Genomic DNA, 27,207 nt, shown 5'->3' on the forward strand with positions numbered 1-27,207 from the left:
ACAGAGACCGAAAGCAGGGGGGGTTGGAAAAGAGGGAAAGAGCCAATGCCAGATGGGCCGAGGACGGAACATATTGATGGGAAAATTAGATTTGGGAAACATTAGCTCAGCAGTCTGCCACAGTCGTGTTCTGGGTAAATGTGAACATATTTCAGGTGGCTTTAATTTTTTTTTTGTATATATCACTCCAAACAAGTCAACAATGTTAAGAATAATTGACTTTAAATCCAGATTGGTTGTAACAAACACGCAACATCACACGAAAGCCTGGTGAAAACCGAAAACCGACAAATCAGCCGATGATGAACCCATCGCTGTCCACTGTGATTGGGCGGTGAAAGTCTGCCATTAAGGACCTTCTGCCTCCGCCTCCAAGGCACCAACAATTACAGGTGCACTCCCTGCCAATCCATGGCTGTGTTTGCCGTAGAAATAGTGGAATCTTCAGCGATCCGAGGGCCTCATAATCCCTTTTTCCATTCAAATTGTTGATTTGGAGCATAATGACAAAGGGGTGAAGGATTAGGACAAAGATGCGGGCAGACAATCAGAGGACCCGCTATCAACATGCATAATACATGGGGAAGAAGATGAATATGATAAGAAAAACAACAACAAATAAGACTCAAAAGGAGGCTTCGTGCCTCCTGCATTCCTAATTCACTCCTCTCTTCCTCATAAACGCACGAGTTGCTCAAAGATTTTCACATCCCGTGATGGGTGAGCGCTAAGGATGACAATCAGCCACCTCTGTTTAATTTACACATTTTAATTGGAAAGGAGGGAGAGAAGATTTTTTTTTTTGCACCCAGAGCGCTCTCACAGCAAAGCCTTCATTAGCAGGATTAGATGGCAGCGCGGGCTGCCGAAGACCCAAAGGTGAGGACTTTGTGAGCACCGCGACCCAGCTCGGCAAACATACGTGCAGCTAATTGAGATGGGCCGAGGCGGGCTGAGCTGCGGGTGCCGTGCTGAAAGTTCTGTGGCACAAATGTCATTTTTAAAAATACAGGTGTGAGGAGCGAACGTCCTTCATATCCCATCACCATTCACCACTTTATTTTTTTTTATCCTTCTTTAATCGAGTGTTCCGGGGACAAGACAGAATCTTCCATCAATTAGACCATCAGAGCAGGAAATGACACCTGTGATTGACGACGCCATCTGTCATCTCGGAAGGTGAATTTATCAGAAAGAGCATCGGGAGGTATCAGTGAGGATTGCAGTTAAACGGAAGGCCACATAAAAGTTGTTTCCTTTTGAGGATGAAAGGGCAGATCAATGCCGAGGCTCCGTCCCTGAACATGTGTCTCGCTTTTTAGAAGTTCTGTAATTAAAAAGCTTTCTCCACTCAGAGATCGAGCACAGATACAAAGTGGTGAGTCATCCAGAGACTGCGGCGCATGTATAAGGACTGCCTACTCACGTATCTGCCAGAACCGTCATAGTCACATCTCTCAATTTTTCCAAGGCTCCCATCTGAGAAGTAGAGCTTCTCCGCTTTGTGGTCGACCGTCAGCCCATTGGGCGTCAGGATGTCAGAGCCCACGATGATCCTCATGTTCTTCCCAGCCAGAGTGGACCTCATGATGCTGGGCTTCTGCTCATTCCAGTTGGTCCAGAACATCAGGCTGAAACAGAAACGGGTGAGGGGGGGGCATCAGTCTCCAACAGCGAGAGAAGAAAAAACAAAAGAGAGCCAGCCAGAGGCTTTGTGTCAGGATGAAGATGTGATCAGATGCCCACTGCGATACACTCGCTAATGAACAGAAAAGTTCATAAAGCTGTACTTGTGCAGTGGTGTCAGCCATCAGCATCAAGCCACAGCTGCAAACAAGCAGCAGCCGGTCATCGGCTTCCTGGAGTTTCCCGGAAACGGCTCATCAATTAAGTGTAGCTCCGTTACGACTAGATGAATAAATATCAACTAATGACCTCAACAAGAGAACATGAGCTCCCATTTTCTATTTTCGTGCTTGCTTGTCGAAAACTAGATACCAACGACTGTGCAGATGAACTCAGAGAGCCCCCCCCCGCCCATTAATTGAACACAACATTTCATTAGGCCCTGGACTCACTTCATTATGAATTCATGGAAGTTCACTCGCATGAAGAGAAAAAAAAAATTAAGGATTTCAGTTCGAAGTCTCAACCAGGAGCTGCAAATTAGCCGCTCAAGTCTGAATTCTAATTATCACGAGAGTTCGTGGAGTTGTACGGATGCAGCGGCAATTTACAGACCGTGGATACAGTTCGGGGTTATGAAAATAAATCAACATACTGCTCGACTGCTCAGCATGACATTCATTAGACTTACAGACACTTAGCAATTACATTTGTAGTCAGGGAGACAGGGAGAAAAGTTTAGTTGCAAAATACAAACGCAAGTTTTAGATTTTTGGGGGTCATTGTGCAAAGATTCACTTTGAGTGCCAGATCAAAATCACAAACATTCAACATGCATTTAATCATTCACTCCCAACACTCTGTTTTATCTTTAACACTTCAGAGACACTAATGAACTGAGTAAAGATAATGTGTGGAAGAAAAGAGTTGGAGCTGAAAATGTCTTTTCCCTGAGCTTTTCTGGGTAGCGGCTCGTTCATAAAAGCCTGGGAAATAATAATAAAAAAAGATCCAGTGGGAGACAAGTCCATTTGTCTGCATTTTCCTTTTGGAGAGCAGCAGACAATCAGTGGATTTCAGAGATCTACCTGGGGCATTACTTGGCAGAATAGCAACAAAACGGGTAAAGAATGAATAAATGGTAAAAGAGGAAAAGGACAATAATCTCACAAAAACATGACGAAGCATCACTTAGTGGGTCTTTTCTGTGGAGAATTGGAAAGCAGGGACTGCGGTACTTGAAAGAATGTCCCGAAGACCACGGAAAGAGTGATTATGCAATAAATGAACCTCTCAACCTGGAAGGAAGACATGATGACACATTTTACAGGCTGAACTTGGAACGGGATTGGACGAACCTTCTGTCTGACTCAGGGGGGGGCATTTTTTTCCTTGACCGGGGTGGGGGGTGTGCTGATTGGAAACATCCCGGCATATTTTTCGTTGACGTGGGGGGTGGGGGGGCGGGGGGGGGGGAGACGCTATCGCTATCGCGCTACGCTAATTCGGCAAAGTTATGTTCCGACAAAGTTTCGTTTGGGGGGGGGGGGGGGGGGGGGGTTATGACTGGCTTCACGCGAGGGTCAGTGTTAGCAACACGCTGGCCATGATGTACTATCTGAGTTGTGTCTCTGAACGCTTGCTCAAGATACTGAAAGCAGTTAAAAAAAAAAAAAAGTGAAAATACGAGGTGGTTCTGAAAGAGCGCCGCTACTCTTCCATTCACACTTGTCTTATTAGCAGCAGCCCGTGTCAAAAGTTGTTTACTTCCCTTTTCATCTTTTTTCATCTCCCCGACTAACAGGAAGCCGACCGGTCAGGGGGTGAATACCAAATTAACACTGAAGACTGAAAAACACCGTCTCAACACTGGACACCCTCAGAGTTTAAAGCCTGAGCCTTCCCAGTTTCCGTACAGGTGTCTCTGAGTGGACGTACTGACTTTTGACACTCGTCGAGGGCCAACGCGTGAGGATGGTCTTCCTCCGACAGCGTGACCACGGCCTGCCGGTTGAAGGCGCCCGCTCGGCTCTGATCCAGCGTCTGTCGGCTGATGGTGGAGGTGGTGGAGCTGGTCCAGTAAAGGGTGTCCCAGGGCCGGTGGTAGGCCAACCCCTCCACTGATCCCACATCTGAAAAAAAAAAAAAAAAGACAGATAGAGTCCCCAGATCTATTCACCCAACTGTAGCAATGTGAATAGTGTCCAATTAAAAATAAATAAATAAATAGATAAAAAATAATCAGTTTTGCTTCTGCCATCTGGGGCAGCTGAAGAGCAAAAACTGGCTGCTGTAGATTTAAGGGGAATACTGACTGACTCTATAACAGATGGCAGGGTGTGTGTTTTCTTTCTCTTCTTAAACTCGTGCTTGGATTGGGATTTCATTTCACGGTGATTGACAGGTAAGAAACTTTATGCTTCACTAAGCTGGACAGACAGCCATTTGTTGATGCAACGTTTACTCAGAGGCTGCGCATATATATTTTTTTATTTATATTTCTATTTTCAGCACAAGCCAATTTTACATGAAAGTGCCTCCGCTGCCTCCCCCCAGGTCAGCGCACGGAAGTGATTGACAGGCAGGAGGAGGCGGGGCATCCAGAGGGAGACGGTCATCGGAGACGGAGAAATAAAAACAGAGAACATTCTAGAGCCTCCTTCCTGCACTGGACTCGTATATGACCAGCATGGACCAATTTGAGGATGTCTGACCGACGGCCACAGTGCTGTCATGTCTTCAGTTGCTTCATTGTGCGTTCAGCTCGCCAAGGACTGATGGAGGACAAGAGATTGCTTTTCACGGCGGTTTTGGAAAAGTCAAGGGATGAAAAGCAAACAGATGAACACAATGTAGCAGCAGAAAAGCAAAGAAAAGGATAAATCAGACAGCAGTGTGAACACATAGAATATAAATTGTGAAGATTTTTCTTCTAATGCCAATCAAAGCTTCACTAAAGAAAAAATAATTCAATTGAAAAATCCCCAAAATCCCCCAAAATGAGCAAATCTTTGTTTTCTCTGCCTTACACAGCACATTTGGTGGAATTCAATAAACCGCACGCCTCAAAGGCGCCGGACCCAGCTGTCGGATTTCAGGCTTTCTACCAGAGAGAAAATTGAATTTGTTAAGGCTTGAGAAAAATCACCTTCATGAACTAAGTTTTGTCTCTGCGGTAGGTTTTGTTTATATCTGGGCCCCGTTTTCGAGTGCATGTAGCAGACGGGATTTCACTTCATAAACACTCAGATCGAGGCCTCACTCAAGTGCCTTTTCCCACTCGCGCAAACACGGATTAGCATTAGGAACACAGAGCCAATTAAAAACACCTAAATCTAGCATGGTACTGCTGAAACACCTGCACCAAAAAATGTGATAAAAACCTTATTCTCATGAAATCTTATATGAGTATCCTCGGATTATTTAATAACTCATACGCCACACCTCAAACCATTAAAACAGACCTTTATCCTGTTTAAGCAAAACTAATTATCTGTGGATATTGCAGCCAGTATCTACAGATGAAGGCCGTCACACAGACTGGAGGCTGGTGCAGGTCATTGGAGGGCGGAGGAAGAAATGAACACTTCACAAGAGTTTTAAGGAAGGAAATACATCTTATTAAGATCTTTGCCTTTTCCACAACACTGGGATGCAGAGCAGAAACAATGAGGTCGATGGACGGCATCAAAATAAGCCTGGTGGGTGACGCTGTGCTGCGGCATGAAATGTCATCCCAAATACATCAAAATAATTTGCAAATCAGGAAAGCAATCATGTATTTATCAATTCATTATTTAAATAGAAAGAGAGAGGGATGAAAAAACAAAAAAAAACAACCCTGCCAGTTATTTGCGGCGCATCGCTTGCGTCTAGCGGGTGCCAAAGTGTGAAGGACACTTCCCAACGCAGGCAGATGGTTCCTGATGACGCCGCTTCATTTCTCTCCTCGGATAAATAAATAAGCCGAAATCATTCCCTCAGCGGGCGGCGAGAGTCGAGGCGGGTGGGTGCGAGTGGATCAGTAACACTCCGCCGGCCTCCCCGGTGCGGTGAAGGGGCCGTGGGTGAAGGGGAGGGTGGTTGGGGGAGTCGTAAGGGGAAGAGGGAGGGGGGGGGACAAGCTGTGATCCCAGTAGGAACTTCACAGAAGAGGCGGAGGACGCTAGCGGAGCAGAACAGAGGCTGCGGCTCGTTCATCCGACGCTTGCCGCGCTCCTACACACAGGACTGACGGAGGTTTAGTGGGAGGAAACAAACGTGTGTGTGTGTGTGTGTGTGTGTGTGTGTGTGTGTGTGTGTGTGTGTGCGGGTCTCATTGCTCAATGGGCTGACAGTCGCGAGGCGCGGGGAGGATTTCAAAGGCAAGGCGTTATACCCGACTGATTCATTATTAAATGAACCTTTGCGGATGAAGAGGGAGGGAGGAAGCAGGAAATAAACGTGTCAAGATGAATTCTGGGTAAACACGGGCCCGGCGGAAATGTTGAGTCGCTAACAGGGTGACGCTGTATGATTAAAACCCGAGTAGGAAAAAGCAAACAAACAAACAGGAAGACAAACAGAAGAGGAACACAAAACAATATGACCTCATCTACCTCATCTATCAGCAGCAGCGGTGGTGGCTTTAGTCAGTGTTTGCACTGGATGAGCTAAATAATAGTGGTGTGGGAAGCTATAGGAGAGGCACATTGTATTTTGTTTTTCACCTCAGTTCAATCCAAACAAAACACGGCAAGAGGGTAAGTAAAAACTCTGTTTGAGATTTGATGCTACCTATTGAAAAAAACTGGCTCAAGAAAATAAATATTTGACAAACAATTTAAATTGTGTGACAGACAGTTGTTGTTTTTTCTGCAAAAGACCTGCTGAAGTGCACCTTTTTGTATCAACTCAATCAAAAAAAAAAGGAAGTCAAGAGCGTGAAGGAGTGATGCGCCTTACTCTCTGCGACCACGACCCTCCCCGTCCAGTCGTCGTTGATCATCTGGATGTTGCCGTAGTGCACGTCGCTGAAGAAGATGCGGTTGGTGCCGGCCGCCGTCTGGCCGTAGTCGAAGGCCAGCGCCACCACGTTCTTGAAGAGCGCCGGGTTCTCCAGCGGCTGCACGGGCGAGTTGAGGTCGCTCTCGTCCGAGAGGTGGATGCTCTTCAGGATGGTCCTCTCCGAGTAGAGCAGGTAGCCGTCGTAGCGCTCGCAGGCGAAGCCGTCGGCAGCCAGGCGCCCGTGGGCGCAGGAGCAGGTCCGGCGGCCGCTGCCCAGGTGGAAGCACAGCTGCTGGCAGCCGCCGTTGCTCCGGGCACACGGGTTGGTGCCTGCAGAGGGTGGAAGGAAGAAAAAAATCAGACACGTTTTGCAGTTATGGCTGTGCTGCGGCGTTTCCCGGATCGGCGTGGTGATGGTGGATCAAATTGCACGTGACCGTCCACCGTAGATGGAAATCAGCGATGCAGTGAAGTGCGACGGGACAGGATCGACATGCAGGTTGTTCGACCGTGAGGGCAGCAGCAGCAGCAGCTACATCAGCAAGAGCAACTGCAGCAGCAGCAGCAGCAGCAGCAGCAGCAGCAGCAGCAGCAGCATCTACAGCTACAGCTACAGCTACGGCAGCTACAATTACGGCAGCTAAAGTAGCAGCACCAGCAACTACAGCAGCAGCAGCAGCTGCAGCAGCAGCAGCAGCTGAGAATCGTACCTTTCTCTCTGCCTCGGTTGAAGACAGTCACGTCCTTCAGGTTGACGCCGAGGCCGCTCCTCATGGTCATGGTGTCGCCAGCGTCGGCCTTCAGACCGCGGCGGATGGAACCGTTGGAGTGAGCCCTGAGGTAGGAGACGGAGACGACACAAAGGTGCTTTCTACTCATTGTTGTCATTACTGATGTTTTTTTTGTTTTTTTTTCTTGTTGCAACAAAAGCTAAACTGACATTTAGATAAAATTTAAATGAAGTTTGAAATTTTCACCAAAGTGCATTGTTATTGTTTAGCCCACTGGGTGCTGAGCAAGTCTGCCGAATAACTGCACAACCTTTTTTCAGCATTAAAACTTAAAGAAGAGGTGCATCTTCACATCACTCCTTACGAGGGGCCGTCTCAATTCATAAAATCAATATAGGCCTCCTCATTCTGGGCCAATTGATGCACCTTCCTGAAGCCAGTCGGCATTTCTGAATGGAGGCTTTTTTCATCCACAGGCTCTTTTCACTTCCTGCATTCCTTTCAAAGCAGGGGCAAGTTCTCTTTCTCCTCAGCAGCACAAGGTTTCTCCCGACCGAGCCAGTCCTTGAGCACGGAGCTGCCATCCACTCCTTTCCTTTGCTTAACCACGGGCGATGGATTAAAAAATAAGTAGACCTAAGTGTGATCCATATTTCTTTTCCTTTTTTCTCAGAAGAAATCACTTGCCCTTGGTACCGAAACTAAATTATGCCCCGAATGTTTACGGACAAAAGACGGTGACCCTCGGCAGGGGGGAGGAACTGCTTTCCTTAATATTCTCTCATGAGGCCCTGTGAAGGTGAGGGTTATTGTCAGGTTAGCATTTGCGGGGGCCATTTCATGCCGGCGCATTTAGGAGAGTAATAAATTACCTGTCAGACCAGTAGATGTAAGGCCCAAACACTGCCACGGCGAAGAGGTCCACGTTGGCTGCTGACAGCACAATCTCCCGACTCTCACCTGTCTCAAGGTTTATCTTCTCGATCCTATCTGTGCGGGCGTCGCACCAATATAATGTGTTTTCCTGCAAAAAAAAAAAAAAGTAATTTTGAAAATCCATATCGCAAACAGAAAACCCCTCTTAGGCAAAGGAGTCATATAACAGGCCAGGAGGAGGGGAGAGTGAGGCGTGTGTGTGGGAGCGCGGCGGAGAGGTGAGCCGGGCTGTTTGTGCACGAATGTCGCGTTCTACCTCGTAGTCTAAAGAAATTCCATTAGGCCACATGATGCCCGAGTTCACCAAGGTAACCTGGTCTGAACCGTCCAGGCGCGAGCGGCCGATGCAGGGGTTCTGGCCCCATTCAGTCCAGAAGAGATATCTGGGCAGCACAGAAAAACACACCGTTAGTTTTATGTGTTTTTCTTTTCTTTTTTTTTTGTTGCACGCTTCGCCCACAGGAGGCAAAATAAATACAACTGCAACAACAACAAAAAAATCTGAAATGCGGACAAAAGAGCCACGGCCTACCCTTTCTGCGGATGGACGGCGATGGCCCGAGGCTGATCCAGTCCTTCAGATATGACCACTGAGCGGTACGCACCATTCAGACGGGAAATTTCGATGAGATTGAAACCGTGGTCTGTCCAATACAGGTTTCCTGGTGGACGGACGGGGGAAAAAAAGCAATAACTGTATGGGCAAACACAAGTTTTATTGATCCTCATGAGCACCAGACCTATGAAGGTTACGCTCGCACTCATATAGTAAAACTAATCCGCCGCTTCTCTCAGACTAACCCCAGAAAAACGATCCGGTTGATGATGCACAAGTCTTTCTTTCAGGTTCTCACTGGCTTAAAACAACAGAAACAAAACAAAACAACATGCACTCTGTCAGACTAAATTAATCAATTTACAAGAAAGAAAATAATAACAGCATGTTATGGAATTGCCCTGAAACAAGAAAACGCCATAATTCACTTGTTAAGCTTTGCCCCACTGATGCTTTAGCAGGCAACTTCTGGAAATCCGCCCTTTATGACATCAGCTGTTGGTTCCCTGGCTTTTCCCAACACCACAAATAGTGTCACCATGCGTTTGTCTCCCTTTTAATTAGATAGATGTGCTTAACTGATCCAAAATTGGGGAACTATGTTGTTGCAGCACTAACAATTATTAGCAGTGGAGAGAAGCTGAGCGTAACAGAGTCAGGAGACAGCAGACATTGGGTTCTAACACCGTGGAGATGTGTAGAGTCCCGGATGAAAAGCCAAGACCGTGGGCGGGTAGAATCAAAGCAGGAATCAATAACGGACAACGAAAAGCAAGCATTTTTTTTTTTCTTTACCAGCGATCCAGTCAACGGCGATGCCCTCCACCCGGCTGATGCCGGTGGTGATGATGTCCTCCCGCCACGTCTGGTCCCGCTTGGCCCTGGAGATCCGGTTCAGGCCCATGTCAGTCCAGTAGACGGTGTCGTTGGCTGCGGAGACGCATGACCGAGGTTAACGGCACGAGCGCAGATGGACGCGGCCGCCAGACGAGTGACTCAAACAAACAAGCTCGTGAAAGGCACGTTTTTACTGCAACATGGCCCATTTCCCCCAATGTGATTCCGGGGAACCGTAAAAGGCAACGGGTGTTCAAAAAAAAAAAAAGATAAAACCCTGCGCGGTTGCACTCGTGACTCCATGTGGACGTACAGTAACGATGGCGTCAGCCGATTTTTACAGCGCAGTATATTGCTGCATGCAAAACACGGTGTTGGTAAAACAAAAAATGGGAGGGAAAAAAGCAAAAAAAAAAGAAATAAATAAAAATAAAAGAAATGTTATAGACCCTTTCTGATTTTTACAGCCCAATTATGCAAGCACATAAAGTGATGTGTAAGTTATTTACAGCGCAGCCTCGGAGTGCATCTTCAGCGCGGCTGTCAGGAGTTCAGTGGCAGGAAGTTCGGGCAGCGTTATATGTTTATTCGCCCTTATTTGTTCCCGCTGCCTTCACACTCTGTTAACACGCAGTGCAAAATATGACAGGATACAGCTGCGGGGGGCTTTCATCTGTTCTGCTCCGACAGCCCGCCTCCTGTAATGACATGTAAATGATGTGCACCAACTATCAGCTGCTACTCTTGGATGGATTTTGGGAATGCATTATCTTGTTTACCTGCAGCGGGTAATAAAGGGAGGGACAATCTGCTATCTTGTTCCACGCTGTCTGATTTTGGCTCGGACTCTGTTTATTTCCTTTTCTTTTCTCTCTCAAGCCCCCCCCCCCCCCCCGCCCCTTCCTTTCAAAAGCCGCGTGGCCGCACAACCAGATCGCTATCGACCTCTGCAGTTCACTCGCACTCAGAATCAGATTTCAGCCCCTTTTGACAGTTATTGGACAGCAGTGACTCATGAAATTACTTGTCCAATGAGTGAGCCAACATCCTCGACAGAGTGCAGGACTTCTATTTGATTAAATACGTAATTACAGTGGAAATGTACACCCCTCAGGGTTGATTTATAGACACTGCTGCAAATTTACCTCATTAACCGGCATTAATTATTTAAGAGGCCGCCCTCGCGGTTCAGATCGTCCTGGTGCCTGCAACCAGATCCCTCTGTTCGTGTGAAAGATTAGCTGGTCGAGACCACGAGAGGAATTCTGAACTCCCAATCACGTCCTTTCATTCGCGCTTTTGCGTAGGTTTGGAGGAAGCGAGGCTACTCCAGCTGCAGGATAGCTGCAACTTAACGGCACCGAGGTCTAATTACTGATGCGTCTCAGTTGGAGTAAATGATGGATGGCGGAATACTGCTGGTAGGTTGAGTTTGAACTATTGATTTTAATTAATTTGAGGATTTTTCCATTGGGATGGCTGTCAAATCAAGTGCGCTCAACCCCTGCTGGGTAGAGTATAGATATATACTGTGTGTATATAAAGACAGAAGTGTCAATCTTTGAACATACGCTAAATAAAAATAACAAATGACCCTAACAAATGTAAAATTACCCTGAAACTTTGCATTCATTTGCTGTTTGGAAGGTGTGTGAGGCATCGCTGGTGTCAGCATTCTAGCCACCATTATGACGCCAGGCCGACATAATGTCCAACATAATGTTTATGCTCAACCTCAATTTGGGCACATCTGTGTGCCACAACTGGCCAATTAGCAATGGCAGTTATATCATTTTTGGGTAACGATGGCGCCTGAGCGCCTGGGGACATTCGAGGCCTTTAACCCTCTCGCTGTCGATGAAGTGGACGGATCTGGACTGAACTCCGCTGTGATCCTTCTAGTTGCCAAGACATTTACTCCTCGGCAGTAATAGACAAAGACCTGAAGTGAAATGTGGTAGCCGGGGTGGCGCTGGCGGGGAACAGTGGGATCAACGAGTTAATGAGGTTCATCCTGGGAGGAACTTCTCAGCAACTCCTATTTTTTTTTATATCCCCTCGTTACACATCTGCTCCAATTAACTAAGAACTGCTTTATTGTTGATGTTAACTGCACAGTCTATAGTGCTGTAAACATTTTGCTAGAAATCTAGGAACACTCCACGTCTGCTTACATCACTGAGAAACAGAACTCTATAGAAGTGTATCCAAGAAAACCTCATATACATTTTCATATTTTCATATTTTTCCTTTTATTTTTTTCAGGCTATTTATGATCTGCGCGGCTGGTCTATCGTTTTGCTTTGTTGTTGTTGTTTGTTGTTTGTTTTTTTTTCCCGACCCCAAAGAATGACTTCAAATCTATTGTACATCAAAAAGACTTTGCAATTTTGTGTCCATTCACAGCTGTGTGTGTACGCAATTTCCTTTACCACAGCTTTTGTTATCATGCTTGGCTGGCAGCCTATTACATATACGGAACACTACAAGCCTGTACAGTAGATTCACAGCATTTGTTGGTGTAATAAATGGATCATTTTTATCATAAATATTAGGCTGGATGGAAGCAGGGATATAACAAACGGCAGCCCGAGCTGCAAGGCCTTCATATTTTGTGCGGCACGCTGCACTCCCTTCATTTGATATAGTATCTTGGGAATTGCTTTGCATTTTGATGCTTTTTAGAGGACTGTCAGGAAATAGTTTGATGTTATTCCTGCTGAGGTGCCCGTGTAATGTGAACTTATTACTCTTTCATCTACGCCGCGTGCCACAAGCCCAGGGAGCCATTATTCAAAAGGTTAGGGTGTAAAAACAGACCGTTCCCACCGCGCTGTTTTCCCATCGTGTTAGTTTTGCGGAAAATAGGGGGGGGGGGGGGGGGGGGGGGGGGAATAATGTTTGTGATGTATATTGCAGGGCAGTAGAATATATTTATCATCAATGTAAATAAAAAATAGCTTGCAGCTAACTGATATAACAGAAAGATTTTAATACAATTGCCGGTTTATATTTACAACAGCATACATTTAACAAAGATGCATCTAATTTAGAAAGAATAATGCATTTTATATGTAAGCCACTGGGTAATAGCGGTTTTAAAGCATGCAGCTGCACTGCAGCGAAGGCTTTGCCGAGCCCCAGAGACGAAAAGCGCAGCAAACTTTCAAGCGTATCCAAGAATTATAAAGAAAAAAAGAAGAGAGAAAAAAAAAAAAACACTTCAAACTTTGGGGGATCTGCAGCATATCTGCTGTCTCAAGCCCGACATCAGACGATGTCTGTGTGACGGTGAAAACCCGTCACGCCGTTTCTCTGCACCGTACCTGCATGAAAGTCGACCCCCACGGCGAACAGCGTCCCTGTGATGGGCATGAGCGCCTCGCTGTTGTCGTTGGGGTCAAGAGCGACGCCGCGGATTCCCTCGTGGACCGAGTACATCAGGAAGGAGTCCACACCTGCACCGCAATGACAAACCGGCCGTTACGCCTCAGACAAGAAAAAGCATGAGAGACGTATGGAGGTATAAATTCATGGCTGCGCCAAAATGGTTTAAAGGGACAGTTGGCTAAAAACTGAGGATTTCACCCATCGGCTGCTCAATCCCTGCCAGCTATGGTGACATTTTCTAATCCACGTAACCATTCTGGAGTTTCACAGATAGAGCCAGTCCGAAACAAACTGCTACTGATCTACTGGGACTTTTCAGAACAACCAATATGTCCAGTGGGCAGAGGTGAAGTCAGGGGTCAGAGGTCAGAATGGACAGACAGACCGTAGATTGCGCGACCGAAAAAAGAGGCTGGTGTATGCATTTCCTGAAAATAAATACACAAAGATAACAAATGCATGCTGGGTAAAGACCGACATGCAGTTACATTGCGTACCTTCGCAGGACATGCGGTCGCTGCGCAGGTTGTAGCCGACGGTGCAGGAGCAGCTGCGGCTGTTCTCCGAGGTGGGGAAGCAGAGCTGAGAACATCCTCCGTTGTTGACCTGGCACGGGTTCCTCCCTGAGCGGGAAGCAGAAGCAGAGCCAGCAGCAGCAGGCGAGTGATGAGGCGTCCTGTGGGTGCCACTGGGTTGCCAGTGAATCACCAGTGGGTGATTAGCTGGCAACATCTTTTTTTTTTGTTTTACGTGTGCGTGTGAGTGTGCGTGTGTGGGTTGACGGGCACGAGCCCGACGAGCACACCTTTCTGACCCTCCCTGTCGTACACCTTCATGTGAACCACGCCGCTGGTCTTGTTCCTCAGCACCAGCGGGTTGCGTCCGTCTCTCTTGGTGACGGTCCCCAGCTGCGCCGACTCCTCGTCCGCCCACCACAGTTTGCCACCTGCAACCGTCAATGTCATTTGCTCAGAAAACACTTCAAGAAAAAAAGAGGTGCATAAAAAGAAGCATCTTCCACCTCTCGTGGCAGGTTTCCATTTACTTCTTTATTTATCCCCCCCCCCCTCCCCCGCCGCTTCTTAAATCCAAGTGAACTGCGCTGCGATTCCGACGAGCCTCCCTCCAACAACATACAGCACAATCACATTCATTACCCGTTCCGAGAGCAAATGGCATATTCCGGCTCTCCACTCTAATCCAGCGAGGCTGCCACTCTCATTCCGTAAAGCTCCTTAATAATTGAAGCATTCTCTGAGCTACTTTGAGATTAAAGTGTGGCATACCCTGTTTTCTGCTCTGCCCACTTGCTGATGTTAATACAGGCATCCAGAAGCCCTCCAACACTACTTTGATATCGGAGGTAATTTTTTGTTAACCATATTTTTTTTTACACAGACAAAAGCTTTCCAGGCACGTAATGCGTCCCCCTCCCTCTCAGTGACTTTCCCTCTATTCCATTTATTTATTTTGTTTCATCATTTTATTTATTCCAGATACAACAGTCAGTGAGATTCAATTGAACCCATTAGCTTGCATTTAAAAGAACAAGGCAGCATCTTCTATCAGGTTTAGTTGTGGCAAATGTGAGAAGCTGCTGCAGGCTTGTAAACGGTTGCGTCTGGTGAACAGATCAGCACGGCCGCTGCAGTGTTTGCAGTTTTATCAGGGCTGGACAACGTTTGGCCAACTGAAGAAGAGCAAAGAATGTGAGATTCAGTTTTTCTCAAAAGAGATAAAGTCGGGTTTCCGTGTAATGCCTCTAAAAATGTGTGTGCCGTGCCGTGCCGTGCCGTGCCGTGAGGCTCAATGTATTCAGTGAAGTCACAGGACGACGCTACGTGGCAACGAAAAACGCAGAATCTCCAGGTTTTGAACAGTTCTGCCACGGGCAGAAATACTGCAGCGGGTTCCCAGAAATATCAAAACGCCGGTTCAACCCAACATCCTCCCACAGCGCTGCAGTGACGATCGGCTGTCCTCCGACACGACTGTCTGCCCCTCTGCTCAAGTCACTGATGCGCGGTCTGCGCTTTATGTCGAGGACGTGACGGGAACTCTCAATTTTTTAGTCCGACTGAAGTGCAGAGTGGGGCAGAATGGAAAAAGCGAGTCGGGCAGCTTCTCTCACACCATCCGCTGATAGCAATTCATCATTTTAAACTGAAAGTGGAATGGAAATTTTATGTTCAGAAAGAAAATAAAAACAGACCCGCAATCAGACCAGCGGAGGAGGAAACGCTGAGGTAGGAGAGCATTTTCTTATTACTGTCGTGGAAAAAAACAACTTTGAATTTGACTCATCCCCAGTTGTTGTCATTAAAAATTTGCCAGAGAACATACGGCTACATTATGGTTTATTGTTAAAAAGACCAAATAAAGCTGAATTCTTGTAGTTCTTGTACTCCTGCATTCTGAACGTCTTTCAAACATCCAGTTCAGAGCTGGGCAGAGCGGTGCACGTGCAGCATATGGGTCAATGTTGATGGCTACACAAAAAATAAAACATAAAATAAAAAATAACTCCATTTTTCTGATTCTCAGCGCATCACGCACATACAAGCTCTCCAATTTTTTTTTTCCCCACCACTGTTTTGCTAGTGTTATAAAACAAGGAGAAAAAGAACTACTACCACTAGCAACAACAACAACAACAACAACAACAACAACATTTTTCTCTTTCAATAGCTTCAGGCCAGATTCCCTGCAGAGGAAAGCAAAGCTCATTTCCACAAGTCAGAGCAGCTGCCGTGGAGTGAGGACGACATTCTACATGCAGTTTACAGAACACCTGACCCCGGAGGGCGTGCTAGCCTAGATTAGCTTTGCTCCCAGTGTTAATTTGGGCTGCAGGGGCCGCCGACTGGGTGTGATTGCTCGCTTGTGGCACATCATATTCAATTTCCAGAACCCGGCTGCTACTCTGATTCCGGCCTGATGGATCACCCGCACCTTTTTAAATAGGAGCCCTTACATTTCCCTCAAGCCAATCCAATTACTGCAGGGCCCCCCGGAAACCTGAGTGGATCGACCTCGTGTCGCCAAAACGGGGCCTGTCCTTGCATCTCCATAAAGACTTGAGAGCTCGAGAAAAATCCCACCGCCGAGGCATGTAGGAAGCACACGCATGTGAGAAACGCAGGCAATCAGGTATCTGCAGTGTATTTTAATGAAACGCCACAGGCCGTTACAGAGCGGGGACAGATTTATTTTGCAAGTCAACGTCTCTTTTTAAACTCTGGTTTTCACTGGTTGAGTCCTCAGACTCAGACATCAGATGTCACACAGGAAAAAGGTAACGGATTTTTTTTTTTGTTTTTTTGCACGCCAATTAGGTTTCCCAGACTTTTGCCCAGTGACCAATCGCCTCGTGTGGAAAGGAGGTAAGTCACAACCCTACACATCAGCAGTGGACTGAACACCTGCCACTCTCGTCGCAAAGCCAACACACCCAAGGCCAATATGTGTTTTTTTTTTTCTTTCCAGCTCTCCATGCAAGAATTTGGTTTCTGTCAACAAGCTCAAGACTTTTTGCCGTAACGCAAAAAGCTTTTTTTACTTGGCAGTGATAAACATTCCTCTTGGCTGCTGTCTTAAACTGCGTCCCACAGATAAGAGCAGAAGAAAAAGTCTCAACCTCTGAGTAAAGTGCTGATATTTTTTCTTGTTAAACACAACCCCCTAACCCCCCGCCCGCCCCCCCAACCCCCCCCACACACACACACCCCTCCACACACACACACACCAAAGAAGACAAGTCAAAGCAATTGAAGCTGGAGAACCAATTTCTGATTCACGTTTATTCAACTTGACATCTTGACGAACAACTTGGACTCAAAAAGCCCAAAGAAGTTACTTTCTTGTAGGGTTTTTTCCCTCTTGAGAAGCAGGCTGCACGCTCACACGTCCACATATCCAAGTCCACGCTATTCCAAGTCATCACGGCTAAGTAATGGACCGCAGGTAAGCAGAAGAAGTAGTCACGCGCCACAAGACCAGCGGACAAGAAGAGTGGATGGTCAGCAAATGCACCAAATCACATCTTTTGCCATGGAAACAAAGCAGCGACTCTGCAGAGCAGTTTTCTATCTAATGGACATCACGCATTGTCTCCGTGCTCGGCCCGAAGAGTAATAATGTCGGGACGGCACAATGGCATGTGTGCACGTCCCGCTGTCCACCTCCATCTTCAATCTGAGCTCGCCTTATTGCTCTCACAGTATGTGGCCAACGCTTTACAGCCACAGGGAAGATTTCTGGGTTCCCGCGGGGGGGAAATTGCATATCTGATCAAACAACGTCAGAGGAGGTGCCAAGTGCTATGAGGGGAATTCAGAACTGTAACATTAGCATGTTAATATTGATAATCTGAGGCGAAAATCAAACGAGTAGGTCCATTATTTGTCTATCATAAAGTACGACCGAAACAAACTAGTTTGAATGTATATTTATAAAAACCCTCTGAGCATATATTGAACAATTTCTGTTTTCTATTTATAGCAATTCATCATAGTGCCACAACTGTACTGTAAAAAAGAAGAAAATAATGTTCTTCATTCAACCGTAAGTCCGTAAGTAAGAAGACGATGCAGCGGCTCGTTCTACCACTGAAATAATTTTCCCCGGCGTAACAAAATATCATTAATTGTGATTGATGGAGACCCGCAGACGTAATTCCACTGTTTTGCTGTACCTGCTACGGTGCAGGAACACAGCCATTAGTCTATGTCAGCTTGAGTCCTATCTCCCATTTGTGAAACGCAATAATGAAGTCTCTATTATCCACATAAGAGAACTCTTCCATTCCGCTGCAGGAACGGCTTCTTTAAAGAGGAGAAGGGGGATAAAAAAAATGGGGAAAAGAGAAGGTTTGACTTGCTATAAGCTTCGAAAAACCTAACAAAACAGTGGGATATCGTTCTACCTCCGCTGCGTAATTAATGCTGCGTGCACACGCCAGACAGATAGCAAGTTCACGGGAAAATAAAGCCTGCCATGATTAATAACACGCCTCAAGGACACCCTGACGACTGTCTCGTCTTGTTTTCTTGTATTTTTCATTTAAAAAAAAAATGATGATAATAATAATAATAATAATAAGAAAAAAAAAAACGTGATTACGCGTTGGTCCACACAAACATTACCAGCAACTCTGCTCGGTGTGTTTACTCTCGTCTCATTACCACTCCTGGCAAGAGAAAAACACCCTCATGGCTGGCGGGGAAGCATCCTAATTGACAAGATTGCAGCAGCGCAGAAGCAAAGCAAAAAAAAAAATAAAATCTTGTGCATCAGTTCCAACGTGGTGAGGCAAAAAAAAGGAAAGGAAGAGTAAAAAGTTTAATTTGTTTGCTTTTAGAAATGAACATAACCGAAACCATATGTTTGGTTATTTCACCACCGTCATTGAGTGGATGGCCTGTGGCTGGTATTTTCTCCACTTGCTATGATATGTATGATCTATGTATATTTTTTTTAAAAACAGAGGGCAGAGGAAAGAGAAAGCGGCTGCCGCTGGGAACTGGAGGAACAATTCTTAGTCGACTCGGGTCTCAGGCCCTTCCTGAACGAGGCCCCGGCAGTTGATGGATGATGTGACTCATTGGATTCAGCAGCGACACCAAGAATCAACACGTAATGAACATCCTCCTACCTTTTCATTACCAAAAGGCTTGAGAAAAATCAATCATCAATCACCGCCACGCTGCGTTTTAATTATCTAATGCTGCCCCCCCCCCCCCCCCCCCCCCCAACCCTCCACCCTGCCGGTAGCGCAGCGCGGAGTGAAGCACCACTAGCTAAGTAGCTCCATTCCGCTGCAGCCACTTAACTAGTTAAACACGTAATCCCGCCACGCTCCCAGCGGCTAATCCTCGGTGGCAATCTGATGCACTCGCGACAAGCTCCACTCACCCATCACCGCCAGAGCCGTGCCTCGCGCTAACTCCCTCTTTAGAGTCTCCAGCACTTCCAGGCTGCCGCCGTCCAGATTGCACCTGTTGATAGTGCCGTTGGCTGAGCTGATCCAGTAGAGCTTGTTGGCGGCGAAGTCAATGGAGAGGCCTGAGAGGGAGGGGGAGGACATGGGGTTTAAAACCACAAAGTAAAGCAAAGTATCTCCTTCGCAACCAAGCGACCTGCAATCAGGCAGCCATCACTTTGTTATTCTCTAGAAATGCTTCATGATTCGCAGCCGTGAGCACTACAGGGACACTTACTTACTTCCTTTAATGCACTTTACTTGCATGTGGCAGCGTGAGACACTGTTTCTTATGTTTACCGGCGTTTGCTGACAGCCCCCAGCTGACACAAACAACCGGCGGAGGAGAGAAAGAGTGACTGCTTACTGCTAACATTAGGCTTTTTTGAAAATAAATAAATAAATAAAATAAAACAGCCTGTGTTAATAGTGTGGAGTGAAAACAGCGGAGGAGCACGCAGACCCACCGTCTCCCCCATCACACTGGATTGATGTCTGGCAGATTCACAGTTACAATGTGTCATTAATTTTCTGCTTGTCCCCTCGTCCAACCCCATAATCATAAACGAAGCAAGTGAAATATGGGGCGCCCCGCTATCTGCTGCCCGCTGACAGGCTGACGGGCGAAATGGAGAAATACACCGAGGACAATGGAGCCGTTTGTGTGGCAAGGCAGGAATCTGACCTTGAGCTGCCAGACAAGCAGCAGCAGCAGCAGCAGCAGCAGAAACAAGTGACGGTTGCTCACTTAGTTTATAACATTTTTCATCAAATAACCTTGAATCCATGCTTTTCTTTTTTTTATGTTGAAACGTATACGCTGAACCACACAGATCAGAGGAGTAGAAAATCCACTGTGATGTCACAAAGGGTGCTGAGACCTCACTGATATCGTTCACAAGGCGACAAGGCCCCCAAGGCAGGTTTTCTCTAGGCCAGTTATGAAAAGGTACAGAAAATGTGGAAAAATGCAACAACACTCAAACAAAACATCAGTTTTTCCTTTGCTGAAGGCTGTAAACAGAGGGCTAATAAGATTGCAGGATAATTGTTTGTGCGAGACTCCTCCATCAGGGTCATCAAGAAAAAAATAACTACCTCATAAATTGCGCTGCTTGGTAAAATCACTTTAAATGGATGGGGAAAAGGGCAGGCTGCAAACACGGGGCTAAAAATTGTGCTTTCTCGCAGTATTTTGGATAATTAGCAATGGCACTCATTACTCACCCCGAAAGCTTTTGGAAATTTAGCGTCAAATCAGCAAAGACAAATCTTTAATTAATCGCTCCTCTTGCTGTCGCAGCGTCGGCACGGTGCCTGACACCAGACGACAGACAAACACCAGATTCTGATGATTAGTCTTAATGGACGCTGCAGGGAATGTGTGAAGAAGTTGTGGTTGTTTTTCGCAGCGTGGATTTAATTTACATAGTTTTTCACATAGTTTATTTGCACTGAAACACAAGCATGTTTATAAACCGTAATTAATAACAACCAACTCTAATCCAGTTTCCAGCTGTAACCACAGTGTGTATGATTTGGATGATATATGAATTCACTTACTCCCCACTAGGGCGCCAAACTATTTCTAATAAAACAAAGACGAGCGATTTGAACAGAACACATTCAATTAGATTAAATTACATTAGATTAGATTAGATTAAAGTTTTACAGACCCTGCTCTGCACTCTGTTTTCTGCTGCCGCAGTATTTTAACCTAAACATAATGCCTCAAATACTCTCAACAGCAGATGTAACCACTCAAGAATGCTGTTTGCCGAACGATGACTCTGCGTTTTCCCAGAGAAAAGTGAGGGAGACGATGAAGACCAAAGAGGAATTCAGAGAGCTCCATCAGCAGAAGACTCTGGGGAAGAGTAGAAGAAGAAGACGCAGAAGAAGAAGAAGAAAAAAGGATAATCACACGAGCCTGGAGTCATGTCCCTATTTCACCCAGCTTGATACCTGCTGTTCACTCTGCACCACCTCGCCGACTGAGTCTAGACTGCAGACAATGGGGACGTGGCGTCATCACATGGCTGAGCTCAGCACAGAAGCTGAGAGAAGCCAGCAGGACTTACAGGGTGGCTTCACGTGTGGCTGCTGCTGCTGCTGCTGCTACTGCTGCTGCTGCCGCTGCTACTGCTGCTGCTGCTGCTGCTGCTGCTGCTGCTGCTACTGCTGCTGCTCATGTACATGACAGGTCAGAAGTCAGCGGGAGCAGCACCGACTTTTCTAAAGCGCTAATCCGGTGTTTTGGCATCTCTGTTATCAAACACATTGAAGCGAACGTCTCAGTAAGCAGCTTCCATCTGAACAAAGGAGACAAGAGTCGGAACAAAACACTCACAACTTTGAGAATCAAATTACCACAAATAGTTCCATGGCGGTTTCAAGAGTTTAATCTTATGATAAAATAAGAAATAATTGAACTACGTCAAACCACCATTGATCTTTCTAAATGCTCCGTGCACAAACTCTTTGGGTAACAGAGGAGCCTCTGTAACACATACAATGACGTGACCAACACTGTCACCAACACTGTCACCCGCCCTGTCACCCGCCGTGTTCTGTCAAATCTGTGAAGAGGACACAACGGTCGGAGCAGAAGCAGGAGCAGGAGATTAATCTTAGCAAAGCCTGGACTCCATCGTCAGCCGGCGGCAGTGGCGGCAGGAGGAGCTGCTCCTCTTCCTCCTCCTGCCTGCTCCAAGGCGAAGCTGTTAAAATGACGAGGCAGCAGCAGCCGCTAGCTGACGAATCCTTTCGCAAGAAGGGATTACAGCAGGTCCGCTCCGCGCACTCACAGAGACCTCCTCCCGTTAGGGACGACAGCCAGCGACCACCAGCAGCTGGTTCACTCTATAGAGCCGTCACCAGCGTTTTCAGATCTGACAGAAGAGCCGTGCACGAGCTCAAACAACCCAGCATATCTCAGCACAGCAGCCTCTTTAGCCCGCTGTTAACAGCCTCCTGCAAAAACACACTCGTCGTTCGGATGCTATTGTTGTACTTTGCGCATGTTTGCACTGGAACCAGAACAAGGTCATCTTAGTGGGTGGAGCCAATAGAGCATAAATTATCTATCTATCTATCTATCTATCTATCTATCTATCTATCTATCCACCTATCTTTCAGAAACATATGTAGTTGTGTTGTTTGTGTTTTTTTCAGTCTAATTCCTTGCTGCACTTGTCTCTGTCTGAGAAACTTGCAGCTTTCTGCTCAGTTGGACACTTTGACACCATCACCCAGACCCAGAGACTCCGCCCTTCACGCTGCCTCTGGAGATAACATCACTGCCAAGCAGCGATGGGCGTCCTCTGTAATCCCGGCTGACACTGTCCAAACACATAAGATTCCAACAGGTGTGGCCTCCGCTGAATCACTTTTTTTTTTTTTTTTTTTTTTTAGCAAAGTCACTCTGTGCTCCTGTTGTTGTTTTTTTTCCTTAAACCAAATCAAGGCAAAGTAAAATTATTCTAACTTCTCTGGGAAACAGCCGTCAAACTGACTTTGTCAAATTTGTGAGGGGGGTTAGAGTGTCGACACAACGCGGCACAGGTGGCAGCTGCACAGCTGTCGTCGCCGGTAAAATTTGTTTGTTTGAAATGATCATAAATTGACGGCGTAAGCAAACAGTACTGACAAATTCCATCAATTTTCCATCTTGTTTGGCGGCTCTCGGGAGTTTGGGACACGCTCTTACAAACAGTAGCCTGAGAGTCGGGGGTGGAGGGGGGAGGCAGAGCCAATCAAGTGCACTCGGATTATTATTCAGAGTTTGCAAATCAGGTGATTACTCGATCTGCTGGAGTAGACTGCCTGCTGGGAATAACGCTGAGGGTAAAACTGTTGTTTGGTTGAGACACATGAAACTCTTTCACATCACGACGTGAGTGTGTCAGTTAGTTAGTATGCCGAGCCAAAGCTCCACTGACCTACAGGATCCCTCTGATTCTGGTGGAGGACCTTGCTGTTGCTGCCGTCCATGTTGGCCATGTTAATGGTGTTGCCATCTGTCCAATAGATTTTCCTGCAGGGGGAGACGTGTGAGGTGAATCGCTAGTGGCTACGAGCCGCGCAACAGCGGTCAATACGTGTTTTACGCCGTTATTAAAATGAAAACCGAACGCGAGCCGATGGATTTTCTCGCACCTTTGCGAGAGACAGCCAAACACTTTAAGTTTCTAACGTGCATCTTTTCGCTTTGTCTTGACCGCACGGCTTTGGAGAGTGGTTTCACAGTGGCGGAGGTCAATGCAAGGTCCGCTAATACAATGCATCCGGCGGCGAGGCCGGCGCTGATGAAGTGTACAGACGGCTCTAATCTACTTACCCCTTGGCGGGATGCACTACAAGGCACCTTGGCTTATCAATGCCGTGGATGATTGAGGTCTTGAGGGAGCCATCAAAGCGAGCCACATTGATTTGCGACTCGTCGTTCTCCGAGCTGAGCCAGTATAAGTTCCTGGAGAGCCAGTCTAAAGCCAGGCCGCGGCAGTTCACTATGTCTGTGTCAGAGAAGAGCACAGCGCAGAACCACAACCGTCACGGCCAAACAAGATCGGGACGGCGGCGAGGACGGACGACGTCTTGCCGTGCACAAAGGTGTGCAATCGGATTATCAAAGACAGTTTTTTTGGGGCGATTCTGCTGCATTTCTGTTGGGGCCTACCTGCGGAGATGATGGTCTCCAGTTGGGTGCCGTTGATGAAGGCCCGCTTGATGGTCTGCGTCTTGACGTCGGCCCAGTAGATCCTCTCCTCCAGGGCGTCGTAGTCCACCACGGTCACGTCGTCGATGTCGGGAACCGTCAGCGCCGTCATCACGTTCATGTATGGGTTGTCGATGTCCACGCCACGGATCTCCGAGCGCCGCACGTACAGGAGGAAGCGTTTCAGCCCTGGCCAGAGCGAGAAGGTAGAAGTTCAGGTGCAAACTAGCGGTGGACATATCGAATATCCAAATATCAATGAGATCAATACCAATGTTGGTATCGGTATTGATCGAAATTAGTGAAAGGAGATATTTTACATTTGTATCTAGATATTGTAATTATATATATTGATTGTTCTGTTTAAAGTACTACAGGATTTCCAAATAAATTGTTTTACATGTTGTTGTTGTTTTTTTTAACCTGTATCATGAAATGGTTGTCATTCCAAGCAGAAAAAATATTGAAAGGAGGGTAAACAAGCAGAAGACTTTCGGTCTAAAATGATGTGGGGAAGTATTTTCTGTTCCTGGTTTTAACTAATTAATAATCCAAGGAGGGAAAAACAAAACATTCAGATTTAGCAATTTGATGAGACACTCGTATGGGTATCGCATCGGTATTGGCGATACTTGTCCTGTATTTATTTGCTGTCATAGCAGCACACTGCTAGTCATCACCACTGGCACTGCGTCACTTTGTATCGTTTACACACAAGTTTCACCTTAACACTGAGCAGAAGCGAGCGGGAAGAGCTGGCTCCGACTCACCAAAGCAAGACTGTTTGTTGGGCGAGAGCTTCATCAGGTGTGGACAGGTGCAGGACGCGGTGCGGTTGTAATTGATGAGACACAGATGCGAACAGGGACCGCGTCCATCATTCTTTTCGCACGGGTTGGAGGCTGACGGGGAGGGTGGGCGGGGGGGGTTTGGAGGAGAGAACAGAAGGGAACATTCAGAGAAAGCGCAGCCTGAACAAACAAGCAGAGAATGTAACAGGGAACTGGACTGAAAACCTTTGCAGCGTGACATTGGAGACATCGCCGCCACTTTTGTAGTTCTTTGCCATTATGAGAAGTATGTAGTTCCACAAAGAAGGACATAAAAAAACAACACAACGCTGTTATGAAGCATTACAGCGGTGTGGCAGCAACGAAGAAAGGTCACAAAGGGGCTGCTTTTAGCGGTAAGACAATTTCAGCTAAGAAAAAAAAAAAGACAGACTTCAGTCTCTGTCACCACTTGGCAGTTTTAGGTTGTTGCCTTGGGTTTAGATGAAGAGCCACGAGGATGCTGGCAAACTGCTGCCAACAGCTTCAGACTCAAGGCGAGAGACACGGCAGAGGAGAAACTCACAATTTCTCTTAGAATTTCCTCTTCGGAATAAGTTACCACGGTTCACTAATAGAACTACATTTCATGCATGACACATCCATCCTGCCAGCTATTCTGAGCCATTGGTGTCAAGCAGACTCATTGCAAAGTACATTTTACAGAAGGCTTCCGCAGCACATTGCAGGGACCCAGCGCCAAAAGAAAAGAGACGAAGAAAGGAAAGGAAAAACACTTCACCCAGCTGACTCAGTATGCTAATGGAGAGACATTTGAAAAGTGCTGCAGCTGCTTGAAAAATGGTCTTGAAGGATGATAGACAGCGAGAACACAGCCCAGGTATTTGGCTGCTTGAAGCTGTCTGGGCGTATGTGGGACAAATATCCATTAAAACACTAGAAGACTTGTTGTAGTACTGGCTGTCTAAAAATAAAGATCATGTTTTTCAAGTAAAACTTTGTTTTCAGCAGAAGACCTACTTCCAGTATTTTACAAAGGCCTTTGATTTTCTGTATTTTCAACAAAATTTACTACATATTTAATGGTTACTTACTAGTAACCTTTAAATGTGTTTTATATAATTATATCGGCCAGTTGCCAGTGGATAAGAACTTACAAGTGCCTTCCTTGGATCTATTGTTGTCTGCATGTCCACAGCTACTGTATGCTGATGATGCACTGCTGGCCCAAACACCCCCTCCTGCACGGCGCAAAATATGTGTAGTGTGAAGTTTCTTTTACATGATCTCACCTCGTAAGAAAGTAATCTCGCTGCCTTTTATGGCCTTGAAGTTTCCTGCCTGCTCTGATTCTTGGCCAAACTCTCATCGTTTGCACCTTATAGCAGAAGGTGAGACTCAGCCAGCAAGAGGCTAAAAATAAAATGAATGAAATAAAGCTCTGTTGTCCAGCTGTCCAGACGATTGCAGTGCTGTCCGTACCAGTCTACCAAAGACAACATTCATCCATGTTTAAAAATAACAAAAACAGAAAAAACACAGGATGGTCCTGTCTCGACTCCAGTTTTATACCACACACACACACACACACACACACACACACACACACACACACACACACACACACACACACACACACACACACACACACACACACACAGACTTGTTCAGAGTTTATTTTAAAATCCTCCTTGTAGTGTTTAAAGGCTTAAATGGCCCAGTCCTCTTTTTTATATTACAATCTCCCACTCAGGTTTATGGCCCTTCACAAACCTTAAAATCTTCCACAGCTGCTCGTTTAACTGCTCCCAAGGCTGCCACTAAAACCTATGGAGATGCTGCCTTTCAGCCATTACGGCCCAAAGTTATGGCCAAAATATCAGGTTTGCTGACTCAGCCGTCAGTGGAAAAACTCCAAACACATCGTCTCCGCTCAGCCTATAATTAGCGCATAGTCGTTCAACCTTCAATCCCTTTAAATCTTTAAAAGCACTGAGCACTCCAAAGCCGCGTCTTGTACATAAAAAGGTCCCACAGAAATAAAGCTCATTCATCCATTTAATGTATAAAGGACAACGTTAGGAGTTTCTCGTTCAAAACCATGTCTTGCAATAGGACTCGAGCCACTCAAGTGACGAGTACGACTGTTCCGGTGCCGTCACTTCACGTCCTTCCGACAAAAGCAAACCTCCACAGCAGAGACGAGCTGGCATGGTCTTCTCTTCGCATTGTGGAGCCCACTTGAGGACCCTTTTAAAGTTATCCGAAAGCCAGAGGAGCCGTTAATGGCCGCGGGACTGAGGGATTGTATGGTTGTGAGCTAGCGTGTTCCCACAATGCATCGGTGCAAATAACGCAATACATTTTTTTCCTTCAATCTCAGCTTCTGGGTTCTCCTGCTGCTCATTTTAATTTTACACTGCCTCATCTTTCAAGCGGCGCTTAATTTATAACCTCCCCCAGCACAAATCTATGGCCCCTCCCCCCTCAGTGGCGCCCCACGGTGGCACCTGGAGCTCTTGAGACAGTGTGTTAATTTGTGCGAGGTCCATCCTCCTCCACTCACACCTCCCTCCCCCTCTTTCCTCCTCTGGTCCAGCAGCACATCCAGACTGGGTTCTGGCGAGAGCGGATAAATAGCCGGCTTCCTGTTGAGC

General features: G+C 46.5%; 1 protein-coding gene across 1 annotated transcript in view; it reads right to left on the minus strand.

Annotated features, from left to right (window-relative positions):
* Window positions 1-27,207, minus strand: part of lrp1bb (low density lipoprotein receptor-related protein 1Bb) — a 162,882-nt gene that overhangs the window by 60,600 nt on the left and 75,075 nt on the right. The window contains exons 28-43 of the mRNA XM_076040321.1: window positions 24,530-24,661; window positions 23,721-23,948; window positions 23,382-23,556; window positions 22,984-23,078; window positions 18,976-19,125; window positions 13,868-14,008; window positions 13,560-13,685; window positions 12,999-13,130; window positions 9,631-9,765; window positions 8,812-8,941; window positions 8,536-8,662; window positions 8,216-8,367; window positions 7,323-7,447; window positions 6,571-6,942; window positions 3,569-3,758; window positions 1,427-1,631 (exon numbers count right to left, since the gene is read on the minus strand). Coding sequence (XP_075896436.1) covers window positions 1,427-1,631; window positions 3,569-3,758; window positions 6,571-6,942; window positions 7,323-7,447; window positions 8,216-8,367; window positions 8,536-8,662; window positions 8,812-8,941; window positions 9,631-9,765; window positions 12,999-13,130; window positions 13,560-13,685; window positions 13,868-14,008; window positions 18,976-19,125; window positions 22,984-23,078; window positions 23,382-23,556; window positions 23,721-23,948; window positions 24,530-24,661 — 2,615 coding nt within the window. The remainder of the gene's footprint in view (window positions 1-1,426; window positions 1,632-3,568; window positions 3,759-6,570; window positions 6,943-7,322; window positions 7,448-8,215; window positions 8,368-8,535; window positions 8,663-8,811; window positions 8,942-9,630; window positions 9,766-12,998; window positions 13,131-13,559; window positions 13,686-13,867; window positions 14,009-18,975; window positions 19,126-22,983; window positions 23,079-23,381; window positions 23,557-23,720; window positions 23,949-24,529; window positions 24,662-27,207) is intronic.

This window comes from Nelusetta ayraudi, unplaced genomic scaffold (genome assembly GCF_046127955.1).
Source record: "Nelusetta ayraudi isolate G7.1 ecotype Tasmania unplaced genomic scaffold, CSIRO-AGI_Nayr_v1 ptg000060l, whole genome shotgun sequence".
Classification (NCBI taxonomy): domain Eukaryota; kingdom Metazoa; phylum Chordata; class Actinopteri; order Tetraodontiformes; family Monacanthidae; genus Nelusetta; species Nelusetta ayraudi.